The sequence below is a fragment of the Lagopus muta genome, chromosome 6 (assembly GCF_023343835.1).
Source record: "Lagopus muta isolate bLagMut1 chromosome 6, bLagMut1 primary, whole genome shotgun sequence".
In the NCBI taxonomy this organism is placed as follows: domain Eukaryota; kingdom Metazoa; phylum Chordata; class Aves; order Galliformes; family Phasianidae; genus Lagopus; species Lagopus muta.
In genome coordinates, this window is record NC_064438.1 from 37,709,991 (window position 1) to 37,725,795 (window position 15,805).

Here is a 15,805-nt window from a genome sequence, read left to right on the forward strand (position 1 = left end):
CACCAAGGCATGCAGGGGACTGTACTCAGAGATGTGCCCAAACTCTTCCTCTCACTCTCTGTACTTTGTCAAGGGGTTTCCTGGGACCTCCCTGAGGCAGCCAAGATAAAGCACTAAGGAGCAGTGCATCCTGCAGCACTCCACCCCCATACTCCAAGCAGCATTTACATCTTTTACAGCACTGCTTCTGCTTCCCACCTTTCTCCCAGAACCATTGTGGTCTTCCAGCACCTGCTTTCCCCACGGTGTTGGCTTTCCATATCCATCCGTGCCCTGGGGCCTCCTAAGACAAACGGGAGTTGCTGTTGAGCACTGGAACAAATGTGGAACAGCAGTCTCGACTCATTGCTTGTTTTTCCTCAGCTTGCCCATCCCAGATCTTTCCTTTCTTGTGTGGTTTTCTGCAATGGTTCATAGTGAGGTACTCCCAAAAGGATGTCATTTTCCTGGTCTTTCCAGAACTGTATCTCCTGTTTCCTGCTCATCTACAATCTCCAGCCTCTTCATATGTGCCTATATGAGCTCGCAGCTTCTTCAGTTTGCTATCACCTGCAAGCTTTAGCCCCGCCTCTAACCAGTAGTAAGTTGGGGGCTTTTGGATAGGTGTAATGCTGTCTCTCATCCTGAGCTTCAGCTCAGGGCATGAACTAAAACAATTGTTTTTTCAGCCACCTGATCTGACCAGCAGTCACCCATTCTCCTCTCCTCCTAGAAATAGGAGGGTGGGGATGGAGAGCTTGAGGGGGCCAGGCTCAGTGTGGCTGAAGCCACCCTGGAGCCATACTGTTAGCTCCTGCTGTGCTATCTTAATGGTTCTGCTTTTGCCTCCATGCTCCATGCCTTAATTAGCCTTTCCCCCTCCCGTGGGCCCAGCAGCTCTGCTTTCTTTTAAATCCTCCTTCCTCGTGCTTCACCTCTAACAGTGTCTTTCTACTGTACACTTCAAAGGCTTTGCTCACCACATCATCCCTGTGCAGGCATTGGCCCCAGTGAAGGCCTGGTTGCCATGAAATCAGTCACTGAAATGACTTCAGGCCCTTTGGATCTGGGAGAGAAGCAGGAATGGGGGAGGAGGAGTGGAAGGATTTTCAGTATTTCACCTCTGGGAAGAGCTATTAGTAACACAGGAAAAGCAAGGGGGAAGCCAGCCCCCTCCTCCCACCACCCTCCTGCATAGGGAGCCTGCTGAGGGCAGAGTGCTTTTATGTGCAAGTGGGAGGGAAGGAGAGTGTTAGGGCTTCAGAGGGAAACGCTTTGATCTTGACTTTGAATCTTCAGAGGTTCCCAGCTCTCCCCCCTCTCCCACCCATTACCAGGACCCCAGGATGCGGCTGTGGCTCCTGCTGTTCACTGGTGCTGAGCACTGCTTGTTGTTCCACGGGGATGTTCCTCCCACCCTAGAAGGAGTGCGGTGCCTCAGGCAGCAAGGGCATGGCACCAGTACCAAGTTCAAACTTTCCTTCTGAGAAGATGAAACCTATCTGGAAAAGGGAAAAGAACCCAGAGCTGAGCAGAGGATGATCAGAGATGGGACCTAGTTTTGGGGCTGGCCCAGGGCATCCACCCTGAACAGTGCTCAGAAGGTGAACTGGAGGCAGCCACCACTAGCAGAGCGACAGGATGCTCTGTGTCCCTCTTGAGGACAGCACTAAGGCCCCCTGGTACCACAAAAGAATGAGGGAGGAAAACAGCAGTGGGGAGCTGACTGATCTGCATGGAACAGGATAGAAGTGGCACTAAGGTGTGCTGGGTTTCACGTGAGTGATGGGAAATGACACTGAGCTCTGAGTCACTGCAGAGCTCTGAGTCACTGTGGAGGCAGTGGTGGGCAGCAGCATGTGGAGGAGCCTTATGTGCTTCCTTGTTCAGGATAGGATCTAATGCCCAGACCAACTCCCGGCTGCCCTGAGGGAGATCAAACTCCTGGTTGCCACCAAGCTTTCCTAATGTTCAGGCCAAATTCTTCTGTCTTCTGTCCCATTCCTCTATCCTCAGTCATACAGCTGAGGTCATCCCCATTAATTCCTTCTAGCATCTGAGATTGACATGCTGGGCTGTCCCTTCCTGCCACTTCTCACTTCAGCACCACTAAATAGGTTTTGCTCCTCACATTGTCTCCTATAATTCAATCACACCAGCTCCCTTGCTTCTGGTTGAAAACTCCCTATAGTTTGCTGCTTTCCTTTCCAGTGCAGAACTGAACATACCTGTCAGCCAGGCATCCAACATCATGAGGAAGAAGGCATAGAAATGAGCAAGGATCTCCCCACATAGCCTCTCCACAGAACCCACCATTCAGTCTACCTGAGAGTTTTGTTAATGGCTACAGCAGAGGCATGAAATCCTAAATCCTAAATCCTTAGAGTTGGAAGGGACCGTTAAAGGTCATCTGATCCAACTCTCCTGCAATAAACCGGAATACCTACCAGATCAGGTTGCTCAGAGCCCCATCCAGCCTGGCCTTGACTGTGTCCAGGAATGGGGCTTCCACCACCTCTCTGGGCAACCTGTTCCAGTGTCTCACAACCCTCACCATAGAAAACTTCTTCCTTCTATCTAACCTAAATGTCCCCTCTCTAGGTTTGAAAGCATTTCCCCTCATCCTATCAACACAGACCCTGCAAAAGAGTCTGTCCCCTTCTTTCTTGTAGCTCCCCTTTAAGATGCTGAAAGATTGCTATCAGGCCATCTCAGAGCCTTCTCTTCTCCAGGCTGAACAGCCCCAGCAGCCTCAGCCTGTCCTTGAAAGAGTGATGTTCCATCCATTGAATCATTGGGCACAATCAGACCAGAACCACATGCAACTTGACATTCTTTCACCCTAAGATCAGTGGGCAGACTGCAGCTACAGTGATCATACTTCTGTTGCCTGCTCGGGCTGCAAGCTCTGCTCATTGCTGTCTCCTCATAGAGAAACCCAGCCAAGGGTTTCTTGGAATCCACCTGAAAGCCCTCTATGCTCTTCCTCAGTCCTGCCAGCCTCTCAGCAGTCCCAGCTCCCCTTACTTCTCAGAGGGATGTCAGTACTCATATTCAGTCTCTGCAGTGCTTTGGAGAGAAAAAGATAGGGGGAAAAATAAAACAGAAGCCAGGGCGTCAGCGATGATTTTGAAGGGATGGGCATGTCAGTTTATCTCATTTAGGACAACCTGTTTCAATTCCAGAGCTGGTTTTGGCAACCAGTCCACAATCTGATCTGCTCTGAATGCCATTTGGCTGTGGCAGATGTTTTAATCACTTCCCGTCCCATCTGAATTGCCTCCTCTGGTTCAGTCATGGGGAGTGAGTAGGGAGTTCTGATTCCCTCCACTCCTGTAGGTTCCCTAGGTGAGAGTGAAGGTGGTTTTGGGGTGTTTTGCTACTGGGGGGATAGCTGACTGTGTGAGTATTGTCTCCATGCGTCGTCCCATTGGATGGTTGCATTCTAGTGACAGGGAAAGTCCCACGTCACACAGGAATCCAGCACCATGTCCGTGGGACATCTCTTCTAACTGGGTTGAAGTCAATGGAAATTGTATTTACTGATCATGGAGGTTGCTCTTGACTAGAGAGAGGACTCCCCCAAACCTGGAGCAGTAAAACCTGCCTTCCAGTGCTGCTGGATGTCTGTGCCCAAAGCACCAAGTCCCAAGCAGAGATGGATGTAGGTGCCTTTGCTCTGAGTGGAAGGGCAGTGGGGGACAAGTTAAAGCACAACAGGCAGAGAAGTATCTGACAACCACACCTGAACTGTGAAGGTCTCCGTGACCCACTGTCATACTGAAGCATCCTGCACCAAAGCGAGGAGTGCACTGGTCCCCCACTGAACTCTTCCAAGGAACAGAAAAATGCTAACTACTTGTTTATATGCTGGAAGCTGGTGTGTGCAGTGATCTGCATAACAGAACTGCCCAGGCTGTTTCTTTGTGTGTTTTCCAGCTCCTATGTTAATCACTGACCCTGCTGACTCTGGCATTTACCAGTGTCTCACTGCCCTGTGAGCACCGCTTTGCATTTGCAATCGAAGAAGTTAAAAGGATGAAGGATGAGAAGGGGAGCTGAGCAGCTGGGGCTGTGAACATTGGCCTGCTCCGGAACACGTCCAGGACTTGCCAGGTTGATAGCAAGACTGGAGCTGGCTTTTCCCTCCTGAGGGGGGCAGGAAAGTTCACCAGAGAAGAGTTTCGGTCTGTCTTTCTTGCAGTGCAACTGTTCTGTGTACAGTACAAGGGCTGTCAGTGAGCACTGAGCCCCAGGGTTCACTGTCAGCCAGTAGTTGGCTCCTGGCAGGGGCTGAAAACACAAGTGGCAGAGAGCAGGGCCAGTCCGCAGCTTGCAGTGAGCCCAGCCCAATCTTCTTGTCAAACTCCTTACCCAGCCTCCCCCTGCAATGCTGGGCCGGGAGGTGAGACAAGAGAAGTGGGAAAAGTGCTCTGGGGTATGCACTGCTGGGGAGGTGGAAAGCAACTCAGCAGAGGGGTACTGTGATTTATCCTGCAATGCTGTGTCCTCAACTAAGATGGGAGAGAGGGCAGCAGGCTACATTCAGCCCCATCTGGAGAGGGAACAGGATGCACTTCTCCTGTGTGAAAGGTCCTTGTTTGGTTTCCTCCCCAAAGTGCACAAGAATCTCATCACTGGGGTCCCCACCAGTCCTCTTATTGTCAAACATTGCAGCAGAATGAGTGTCTAAAGTGAAGTTCCCTGCTGGTGGCTGTGCACAGGGCAGTAATCTCATGGTGTGTCTGACATCAGGGATGATTTCAGGCCACTCACTGCAAGAGGGGACTGTATTGTGGCCCAGGCTTTTCCCCAAGGCTGGGGTGGAGAGGCCAGATGCTGCCTACAGCCAGAGTTCACAGGGTAGGTGCAGGATCATGAAGCACTGAGACCAATTGGTGAGGAGCCTGATGACCAGTCCCTGTGGGCAAAGTTGTGCCTCCCCCCTGTTAAAATGCACTGAGCCCCCACACCCAGGAGCAGACCAGCTTCTGGGGGCCCTGTTTTGAGGTAGGTCTTGCTCTGAAGAAAAAGCATTCCTAAGATTGGATGAGTAGGAATATTTCTGAGCTGCCCCAGCCCTGGGATTTGGATGGTGGCCAAGCCATTGGCCAACTCACTGGCTGGGACTGTAAACCCTTGGTGTCTGCAGCCAGCAGCAGTTTCCATACCCCTGAGTCTCTATACTGCTCATTCCTCACCAGCATGTCCCAGGGTGGTGACTAGGAGAAGTCAGGAGATCTCAGGAGTGAGTGGTTCAGTGGGCGGTGGGAGGCCCAGGGCTCAGCTGGAACTTTGGAATAGGCAAGGGTTTGGGTAGGGAGAGCTTGGGAAGAGAAAGGTCCTGGAGGAAGCTCTGGGTGCTCAGAGCTTGCAAGCAAGACACAGGGTGGAACTGAGTTTGGAAGCTTAGAGATGCTGGAGAGACGTGCCTGGCGCACGCTCTGTTTGCACAGCCTCACATGATGCCCCAGATGGACCCATTGTCTGTATGGGAGTTAAGGAGGGGGACCCAGGGCCAGAGATTAGGCAGCAGGACAGAGATAGCAGGAAGGAAGGCTGACCCAGGTGGGTGGCACAAACATGGATGGGAGGTGAGGTCAAGAAAAGGGCTGCTGCCATCTGGGTGCCTCCTGCAGACAAACTAGAACGTTCTGGGGCCCTCATAGATCTAGTGGTCTCAGGTTTGGACACGTGTCCAATGGCCACAGCGTTGTCTGCTCCAGACCTGGCACCCATGCAGTGGCACATGCCTTCACCATGCCGAGCACAAGGGCCGGGCAGACATCAGCAGCCCAAGTGCACAGCTGCGCTACGGCCATCCAAGGTTGCTGTGGGACAGCAGGACACCGTGGGGCACGGGTGGCGGTGGGTGCCGCAGCATCCTGGGGTGCTCCGAGCAGGCTGCTGTAGAGGCGGGCGCCGCGGGCCCTTTAAGCGCGGCGGCGGCAGGACAATGGCCATTATCACTTTAGCTTTGGAAGTGACCCCCGTCCCGCTCCGCTTTCATCTGGGCCGGGGCGGCGGGGATGGCCCGCTTCCTGGCGGGGGAGGGGAGCCGAGCCCAGCCGAGCCCGGCGGGGAGGGGCGGCCCGGCCCGACCCGGCCCGGCGCCGCACGCGGCCGCCCGCTCCCGAGGGTCACTGCGGGGCTGGCACCGGGGCCGCGGCGGCGGCTCCGCGCCGCTTCCTGCCGCCGCCCTTAAAGGTGCGGAGCGGCGGAGGGCGCGGGTGGGGTGCGACCCGTGGAGCCAGGTGAGTGCGGTCGGGGTTGCCCCGACGGCGGCCGCCGCTTTCTCGGCCTCCCTTCCTCTCCAGCGCGGGTCTCCGCAGAGCCGTCCCGTCCCTCTGGGCTGCTCCCGGCGGGGCTCGGCGGCTCTCATTCCCCGTGGCTGCGCGTCCCTTTGTCCCCCGGGCGACAGGGCGGGCTGTAACTTGGCCCGCTGGGCACGGAGCTCCGCTCCGGTCGCGCCGCGGGGCCGCGCCCGGTGCTGCTGCTCTGTGGGAGAGCCCCGGGTGGCCGCGGAGCTGCCCACGTGTGTGTCCGCGGAGCAGGGCTGTGCCTGTTGTCAGGTGCTGCTCGGGCATAAGTTTCCCTTCCTAAGGAAATGTCCCTGGGCAGATGTAGTTGTGATGCTGTGGCCTGGGTTAGTACCAGTGGGTTTTTTGTTTGTTTGTTTTTCTTCTTGTATTTTTTTTTCCCCTCTTGCTCTTCAAGTGTTACCTCTTTCCTAGAGGTGGGAATGTGAGTGCTAGGAGCAGGCTTCTCTTGCTGGACTCTGGTGGAAGCCCTTGCTGCTATGGTAGCCTGAGGCTGCAGCTGGGGCTCAGAAGGAACTGAGCTGATGGGGCTCCAGCACGGCCCTGCTGGGTGCTGCTGGGTGCTGCTGGTCTCAGTCTCCTGGATTCCTGCTGGTGGGAGCGTATTGGGGCTGGCTTGGGGAACTTGCACTACTGGATGCCACCAGCCCATCGGTTTAGGTGAGGGAATGTGATCTACAAGTGCTTGCTTATCTGTTACAATGCAAAAGAGGCCAGGTTAGTTAAAGCCTCCTTTATCAGCAGGGAAAAGCTCCCTTGCTTGGTTCTTGGAGTTAGGATGGTTTGGGAAGTGTCTGTTGTGTTCAGCACGAGAAAAAGGGGAAAACCCTCACTAAACAGCAGCTCCTCCATGCTGAGAGTGAAGGAGTTTACCCTGGCTACTGTACATCCTCTGCTGCTTCCTTGCCTGGCCCCTTGCATGCTAGCTCAGAGCTTATCTGTGATGCTTGAGCTGTGGCTCTTGCGTTAGGCGTGCCTGTGAGATCCTGCTGCTCCAGCTCCAGGCAGCAGAAGCTGGCAGTGACATTGAGATTGTGGAGTATTACTTAAAATGATTTAATTCCATGCTTCTATTTTCACTCCTCAAGCTGTAAGGGAATGGGAAATGGCCACCAGGCCATAAGGACCAGGTGTATGCCTGGTGCTTTCTAGCCTGTGCTGGCTCCTTATTCCTGCCAGGGAGAAACTTGTCTCACCTCGCTCAGCTCTCCTGGAGGCTGTAGGGCAATGTGGCCATGGAGAATGAGAGCTTGGATGTGCTGTGGCCCTCCTTGTCTGACTGTACCAAGGGTCACCTCTGCTCTTCACTGGAGGGGCAGAGTGAGAAACAGAAGGGCTAGATGCTCTGCAAGCACTCTTTAGCAATAGTTAAAACTTCAGTGTGTCATCAGCATTGTGTTGATTACAAATGTAAAATAGCACCACAGGAGCTGCTGTGCACAAAATTAACTCCATCCCAGCCAGACCCAGCAGACAACCCCATACTGACTTGGACTGAGGATTTTGAGGGCAAGTCTGTGCCTTTCTTAACTGTGTGCTGTCTCCTGTGTTGACTCTGTTGGGTGATTCCCCACAGCTGACCTCCATCATGCAAGAGATGTGGAGGATCTGGAGGCAGGGAGGGGAGCTGACTCGGTTAAGGGAAGGGTCAACAGCAGCACAGAGGCTCCCTGGGGTGAAGCAGCTCGGGTATAGCAGTGTGATATGTGGCACCTTGTTCTACTTGCTGTTTGATTGTGACCAGGCTGTAGATACTGTAGTAATAGGACTGAGAATAGGGAAAGGTCAGGCAGGACATCTGCTTTGCTCCAGGACTGCTGCCTTTCCTGCCTGGCACTGCTGTTTTGCCATCTCCCTGCAGAGTTGAGAGTGCATAACGATACCTCTGAAGTGCTGTGGGAAGGTGAGTCTCCAGCTGGGATAGGAATGAGGCAGACTACAAAGTGATGCCTGATATGTGGGGGGTGTCACGTGAATGAGCAGGGCTATGCATGAGGAGAAAATGGACCAGAATGGGCTGCTCTGAGGAAGTGTTGTGAAGTGTGGGCAAATGGGGGTAGGCAGAGTGAGGGGCTGTGAGAGGCTGGCTGTTGGCAAAACAGTGCTGGAAAGGGATGTACTGAAAGGGCTGGATTGTGGGGTAAAGTGTGTAGCCCACTGGGAACTCCGGGAGTGGCAGAAGCAGAACCATGCAGGTGTTAGGAGCACTAACAAAGCAGGGGATGCAAGTTTGACTACTTGGATTGCTTGAGTGAAAAGTGGCTCACAGGACTGGGGCTTGCTGAAACTGGAAGGAGGAAGAGGGCTCAACACAGCCTCTAAGCTGCCCACTCAGCTATTGCCCCATCTACTCTTCTGTGCTGCCTCCTAACTGTTAGGGTTCCTTTTGCTCCTTTGCCTCGGCTGACAGTGCTTCTCTGCTGAGCAGCAAGTGACACCTAGTGTCAGCTCAGGCAGTAGTAACCATGCCTGCATTGGCTTCAGCTGCTTCTCCCATCTCAGTTTTTGTGGTGACTTTTAGTTGCATGAGATGGTTGCAGAAGCAGAGCCTTGCTTCGAGGGAGAGAGCAAACTCTGTACCTTCTACTGTGCTGAACACTTTGTAGTCTGGTCCCTCTGTGCCCCTGTACAGCATTGCTCTGTCCCTGATGAGATGACAAATGCTTTACCTCCAAGATTTTCTCATTGCTGACTGTAGGCACTGGCAGCAGGGTCCAAGCTGCAGGTGTGAGGCCGGGTACGAAGCGAGCTGTGCAGGGCAGGGAGTGTCCCCATCTCCTTCCCCAGTGGATACAATCAGTCCTCAGTTTCACTGTCCATCCCAGGCATGCATCTCTGGAGGCCGTGTGCCATTCCTGCTGCCCACAGGAGGTCACTGGAGAGCAGGCAGAGTCCACGTCCCTGTCCCAGGTCTGCCTGTAGGGCTAGGCTTTGTCCTTTCTCCTTGGGGGGGATTGTGGGTGTGGGGAGAACAGGGACCTTTCCTCTATACTCTTCCCCTTTCCTAACCTTCAGGGAAGAGCTGGTCCTGTCAGTCTGGAGCGTGTCCTGCCTAGACCTCAAGTGACTTCTGCTTTTCTGCTGTCCTTCAGGATGATCCAGCGGCACCAGCTGGTGCAGTCTGTGCTGCAGGAGCTGCAGGAAGCCACCGAATGCTTTGGTCTGGAGGGCCTTGCCAGTGCTGCACTGGAGGCAGAGAGGACCCTGTCATCTTTCTCCCTGCCTGGCTATTGCAGGAGGCAATTTCAAGAGGAGCTAGAAGTTGATCGAGTAGCCAGGAGCCTGTACCCAGAGGATGCTCCAAGTAACATGCTGCCTCTGGTTTGCAAAGGTGAGGGGAACCGCCTCTTTGAGGCAGCCAGTGTACTGCTCTGGGGCAACCCCAGCCTCAGCCTGGAGCTGCAGGTGCGCACAGTGGTGGAGATGCTGCTGCACAAGCAGTACTACCTGAGTGGCATGATTGACTCCAAGGTGATGCTGCAGGCTGCCCGCTACTCACTCTGCACGGAGGAGACACCAGAGATGACCAGCCTCCCCATGGCTATCCTGGAGGCTATCTTCGATGCAGATATCAAAGCTACCTGCTTTCCTGGCACCTTTGCCAATATGTGGCATGTCTATGCTCTTGCCTCAGTGCTGCAGTGTAACATCTACTCAATCTATCCCATGAGCAACCTGAAGATCCGGCCATATTTCAACCGGCTCATCCGGCCCAGGAAGTGTGGCCCTCAGACCTCCACTCTCCACATCATGTGGTCAGGGCAGCAGCTCTCCAGGCAGGTCTTCAAAGCACAGTACTTTGTGGCTGTAGTTGGTCTGGAGGAGCTGGAACCTACCATACCTTCATCAGAGCCTCCTGTCCAGCCCATGAAGACTCTGGAGCTGCTGAATAGTGACCCCCAGCTGACCTACTCCAACCTGCGTGACAGGTACAGCATCACCAAGAGCACCTTCTACCGCTGGAAGCGCCAGTCTCGGGAACACCGGCAGAAAGCGGCTGCCAGGTTTGCAGCTAAACACTTCCTCCAGTCCTGCTTTCAAGAGGGCAACGTTGTCCCGCTCCAGCACTTCCGACAAATGTTTCCGGAAATCTCCCGATCCACATATTATGCCTGGAAGCATGAGATGCAGAGCATGGTCAATGGTGATACCTCTGATCTGACTGAGGCCCATGGGTTGCGGGAGCTTCACAGGGAGGTTCCAAAGAAGGCTGATGTTAATGAGCCAACAAAGGCAGAGGCAAGTTTAAGGCCCCCGAGTCCTTCCCTAGACCCAGTCCAAGCAGGGATCTTCATGCGAGGAGCCAAATCTTACCTGGAGAAATGCATCTCCATGAACACTCTGGTGCCTTACAGGTGCTTCAAGCACAGCTTCCCCGGCATCTCCAGGTCCACTTACTACAATTGGCGAAGAAAAGCAATCAAAGAGAACCCCAACTTCAAACCCCCCCAGCCTCCCTTGAATAACCAGAAACCTCTACCCATGGAAAAGCCACTTCTGCAGCTGAAACCGAGCAGCTTGCCTGCTAGGAAGAGGCTGAATGGAGATCAGCCGGCAGCCAGGAGTCTCCTGCAGCTCAAGCCCTCTCTGTGCTGGAGGAAGCGGCTGAGAGATGTGGCCCGGAGACAGGTCCAGCAGTGGCAGCTGCCATTCAGCAAGTTTTGCCTACGCTATCCAACACTCTCTTCCACAACCTACTGGTTTTGGAAGGGCAGCAGCCGAGCATCTGGGCAGCATCGCCTTTGCAGCTCCAATCGGCCTTTGAACAGGATTACTTCCCTGGCACTGCAGAGATCTGAGCCAAGTGTCAAGCCCCAGCTCCACATGGAGCTAGCAACCAAGCATCTGGACAAGTCAGCACCAGCCACTCCATACAATGCCACCATTTCAGGCTACCCTGTGTCAGAGAGAGCCAACAGTCAGATGTTTGTGATGGATGTGATTGCCACCACCCAGTTCAAGGCACAAGCCAAGCTGTTCCTGCAGCAGCGCTTTGAGTCGAAGACCTTCCCCACCTACAAGGAGTTCAGTGCCCGCTTCCCCCTCACAGCCCGCTCCACCTACTACATGTGGAAGCGTGCCCTGCATGATGGGCTGACCCTTGTGGATGCATGAGGTCCACCTGGCCGTGGTTCTCCATTGATGTGCCCTATGACCTGCTGGTGGGGTGTCCAAGCCAGGGCCCAGGTCAAACTTTTGGTTTGTTTTTTTTCTGTTTGTAGTCTTTTTCTTTTTTTTTCTATGTGATTGAATCAGGTATGAGAATGCCTACACAGTGCCCACTCCTGGAGATGGAAGGAGTGGGAGGCAGGTACTGACCGCCCCAAAGGAGAGGGGCAGAAGGGTTTTGCCTTCTTTGCACTCAGGGATCAAGTAGGGGTCATAGGATTCTGTCAGGCTTCCAGTGTATGCTTGAGGTAGAGGGTTTGAAGGCCTCTCTGTCCTGGGAATTTGTGTGAAGGAGTGATGGGGACATGCAGAACTCAGCATAGAGGAGCCCAGCATCCCCTCGGTGAGAAGGAGGGGCTGGAGGAGTGCTCAGCACTGAGGTATAAATCTCTGATCTGTGCTCCTCCTTGTTAAGGAGGTTGAAGGCTTTATATGATGCTGCTTGGGCTTTGTGGCTTTTAATACTTGTCCTGGCTGCCCTGATTTCCCCTAGAGGAAACAGAGGCAGGTAGAGGGGAGGGGGTGGTTGTTTTGTGTCCCTGATGCAATCTATGTTGGGCTCCCTCAGCAAGCCAGAAGCCAGCATCTTTTGTAGGCACTGAAGCATCTTGACAGGACTTTTCTGGTCTTGTAGCAATTACCTCTTTGGTGGTCCTTAACTCTCTCAGAGCTGCCTTATCCTCTGTGTCTCTTCCCTAGTGCCTGTGTGAAGGTGTCTGCCTGCTGTAGGGCGGAGACCAGGTGCTGCAGGCCCTAAGTCTTTGCTTTCCCTGAATCATGCTACAAGTCCAGTGTGGTGTGGCTGTCACTTTACAGCATGCCTGTGGCAGTCATGGCTGTGCACACCCAAATTGTAAGAATTAAAAGCAATAAAAACTTCCATTCTCAGTCCTGTGTGGTTCTTCCCTTGTGCATGAGGGATCAGAATGGTCCTGTGGGCACCCTTAGGAGGCCCTAGTGATGTGATGGAACAGTGCTGAGTGCCAGCAGGATCTCACCACCATTGATACACCCCTAGAAAATGTTCTTTGTGAGGAGAACGAATACTTGTGTGTGGTCTCATAGGAGGGATCTGGGGGTGGTGGGTGCTGTGGGAAGAGCCATGCACTGTGGGAAGGCCCCTGCACTGGGGTGCAGGGAGATGCTGAGCAATGCTTGGTGCCACTGCAGAGAGCTCTGAGCTCTGTGTGTCAGGAAGTAATTGGAGTAATTAGCTGCCAGTGATTTCTCACCAGTGAACTCCTCCAAGGGAGTAAGCTGGTAATTACTCTAGAATGATTATCTATGTCTCTGAACTGCTGGGGACTCGAGGTAACTGCTTTCCATGGCAGCAGTAAGCTGTGAAGGTGCACAAGGCCTCTAGAGCAAAGCTATGCCTTCATTCTACTGAACCTAGGGGACAAAGGATGGTTTGTGTGACCACCAAGCTCAGGTCCCTCAGGGGGCTCTGAGCTGTGGGCAGCAGCAGGGGTGGAGCTGGGATTTACATCCAGCATACTGTGTATTTGCTGGGGGAGAGCAGGAGAGCCTGTGGGGACTTCCCAGCCCTCCACAGAGTGGAGCAATGGTTCATCTTTGTTACCATTGTCTGACTCCTCTCAAATGGGGATTTTTGCACACCTTGCATCAGGCTGCTGCTCAGTAATCTACTATTTTCTTGCAAAATGCTTGAGGAGATCCAGGTATTATGCTTTCTTTGTCCTTAGCTGGGTGCCTGGATGGGGAGTCGTGTAAAAATAACATTCTTCCAAGAGTTTTACATGTGCACTTATACATGTTACACAGTGGGAAGATGGGGGGTATTCCATGCTTTAGTATCACAAAGTGGGACCAAGGTGATTCTTCAGCAGTCAGCACTGAGCTTTCCCTTTGCAGGGGGCTGCAAGCTGTGCTGCTCAAGGCAGACACCTTCTGTTCTCTTTCCAGCAGCCTTCCCAGATACCTCCCTCCCTCCGGTGCTGAGACAGCAGCTCCTGCATGGCATGATGGTGGTAGGGGGGTGGAACTTGCAGGCTACCTGCTGTTCTCATGCCTAAATGACAGTAGGACATGAATCAAGGCAGTCCTAGTGGCTCTGCCCCATGTTGCCATGTGCTGTGCAATACATTTCTCCTTTTGCCAACGCAGAGAGGTGTTTAGTTCCAGTGCCACTGAGATCCCTTGCAGGTGGACACTTGAAGCACCAACCAAGGCCAAGGTCAAAATGAAAACAGTAAAAGGAGATTGAAATGCAGAGGCTGGGGGCCACGAAGCTTATGGGGAGCAGCCCCTGCCCATGCATGTTCACGTCTGTCATGCTGTGTCAGACTGAGGTAGTGAGGCTCTGCCTGGGTCACAGCTATGTTACCAGGGCCAGAGTTTGGCAGGGGTGCTTGGAGTATGGGGACAGTGATGCCATCCTGCCGTTCCCTCCTGTCCTCAGGTGGGTAAGAGCACCATCCCACCTGGTGACAACACAAGCAGATGGAGCAAAGGCAGATGCTGGCTGATGGAGGCAGAAGATCATCCCTGCAGTAAAACTGAATGGGTTACAAGGTGAGTGCTCCTGTTAAACCGGGATGTTAAGTGTGGCAGTTAGCAGGGCAATAAGTCTGCCTCATAAACCATGCTACTCCAAATGACTTAATGAGCGGTAATGGCCTGCAGCTGGGAAGAGCTGGTCTGGGTGCCATTCCTTGGCAGTGCAGGAGCTCTGCTGTTGTGGCTGTGGTGGGCAGTAGTCTCTGCCTGGAAGCTGTCCTTCCCCTGGGCTCAAAAATTAGCAGTCTTGAAATTTAGCTTGCAGCTAGTTAGTTGGCTTTCCAGATGCGTTTTTTGTGATAGAAGTGATCTTTACAAAAGCTCCTGGTCCCCCTTACCTTCCCATTAGCAGAGCTGCCTTAGGCAGTCCTGCAGTGGGGCTTTGCTTGCCCCAGGCTCCTGCAGCTCCTGGGGGCATGAACAGCTCCTGGGCCTCACTGGGAAGACATGCAGCCACAGGACAGAGAAGTCAGTGCTGCCATTCAGATCCAAGCCAGCAAACACAAAACCAATTAATTATTGAGAAAATGTATGTGGGGAAGGGAGAACGAGATGAGGAGAAAAGGAGATTATCTGGATCTCCATTCAACTCCTTTGCATTTCCCACTGCTCAATCCCATCCCAGCACTGCTGCTCTGGTCTGCTGAGTTGTTTTACTTCTATTCTGTATTTCCAGATCCTCCTGATTTTGTCTCATTAGCAAATGTCACCAGTGCATCCCTCCTTCCTATGCTGACTTGCTAATGTAAATGTGGTAGAAGATCAATCCTCATGCTATTCCTTAAGGACTTTGTCATCGGGACACGCAGATCTTCTGCAATATTAATAACCCTTTAAAACCCATCATAGCTGTTTTGGACCAGTTATGCTTGACAGTGGTACCCGGTACCGTACCTTTCAGCCAGAATCCAGGTGCTGCATTCCCTGCTGTTACTTTGCTACACAACAAGAATGCTGATGTGTCATATTGTTTTAGCACAATCAACATCTGGAAAACACATGAGTTTTGGAAAAGAACTCCATGAGAGTCCTGCAGAGTGGTGCCCAACCATTCCCAAGCATCCCCCCACCTCGGCATGATGGGGACATGGGGGCAGAAGCAGAGTGGGACAGCTCAGCCCCATGGCACGTTCCTGTGTTGAGGATGGTGGAGGAGGGGTAATGAGCACCCTGCTCTCAGAGTTGATGCTGCAGTGGTGACCCTTGATTGGCTTTTGTCCTGAAAATCTTCCCCTAGGTCACAGAGAGGTGGCATGGCTGTGGGTGCCCTGCTGCAGGCTGTTTGTGGGAAGACAAGGGGAGAGGGGAGGCTGCCTCAGGGATGTGCTGAGATGCATTGTTTTCCTTGATTATTTTTTTAGCAGGAATAGAAAACATATCCAATCTCAATTAGCTATTTCCACACTGAATTGATGTGAAGGAAGAACACTGGCTGTGCCGTTAAAAGAGGAGAAGAATGGATTGTGCTTGTTTTCCTCAAGCTCCTTCCTTGCGATCCCCAGAGGACACACATGGAGTGGCAGTAGCGATTTTTGCCAAGATGATCAGCTCCTCCTAGGAAGGGGCTCTGTCTGCCCATACACACAGGTGGGGCAGGTGGACACCCTGCACTGTGCCCTCTCTGGCCTTGTGGTGTCACCAGCCCAGGGCAAGGGTTAGAGGTGCTGGTAGGACCACGGTGCTGAGATGGGCATTTTTGAGCAGTGGGCCTGGGGGGCTGCAGGATCCTGCCCATGCAGTAGGTTGGGGCTGGGGGTGCAGAACCTGCAGCAGAACCTGCAGCAAAACCTGCAGCCTCTGTGGGGAAGGCTCAGTTG

At 53.3% G+C, this 15,805-nt stretch overlaps 1 protein-coding gene across 2 annotated transcripts; it reads left to right on the top strand.

Annotated features, from left to right (window-relative positions):
• Window positions 1-6,120: 6,120 nt before the first annotated feature.
• On the top strand, window positions 6,121-13,320 carry VRTN (vertebrae development associated). Of its 2 annotated transcripts, none has more exons than XM_048949517.1 (2): window positions 6,121-6,233; window positions 9,392-13,320. In XM_048949517.1, the coding sequence occupies exon 2, from the start codon at window positions 9,393-9,395 to the stop codon at window positions 11,412-11,414; it is 2,022 nt and encodes a 673-aa protein (XP_048805474.1). In that variant the 5' UTR covers window positions 6,121-6,233; window position 9,392; the 3' UTR covers window positions 11,415-13,320. The 2 variants fall into 2 exon arrangements, with proteins under 2 accessions (XP_048805474.1, XP_048805475.1); XM_048949518.1 differs by lacking the exon at window positions 6,121-6,233 and adding an exon at window positions 8,181-8,202.
• Window positions 13,321-15,805: the final 2,485 nt, after the last annotated feature.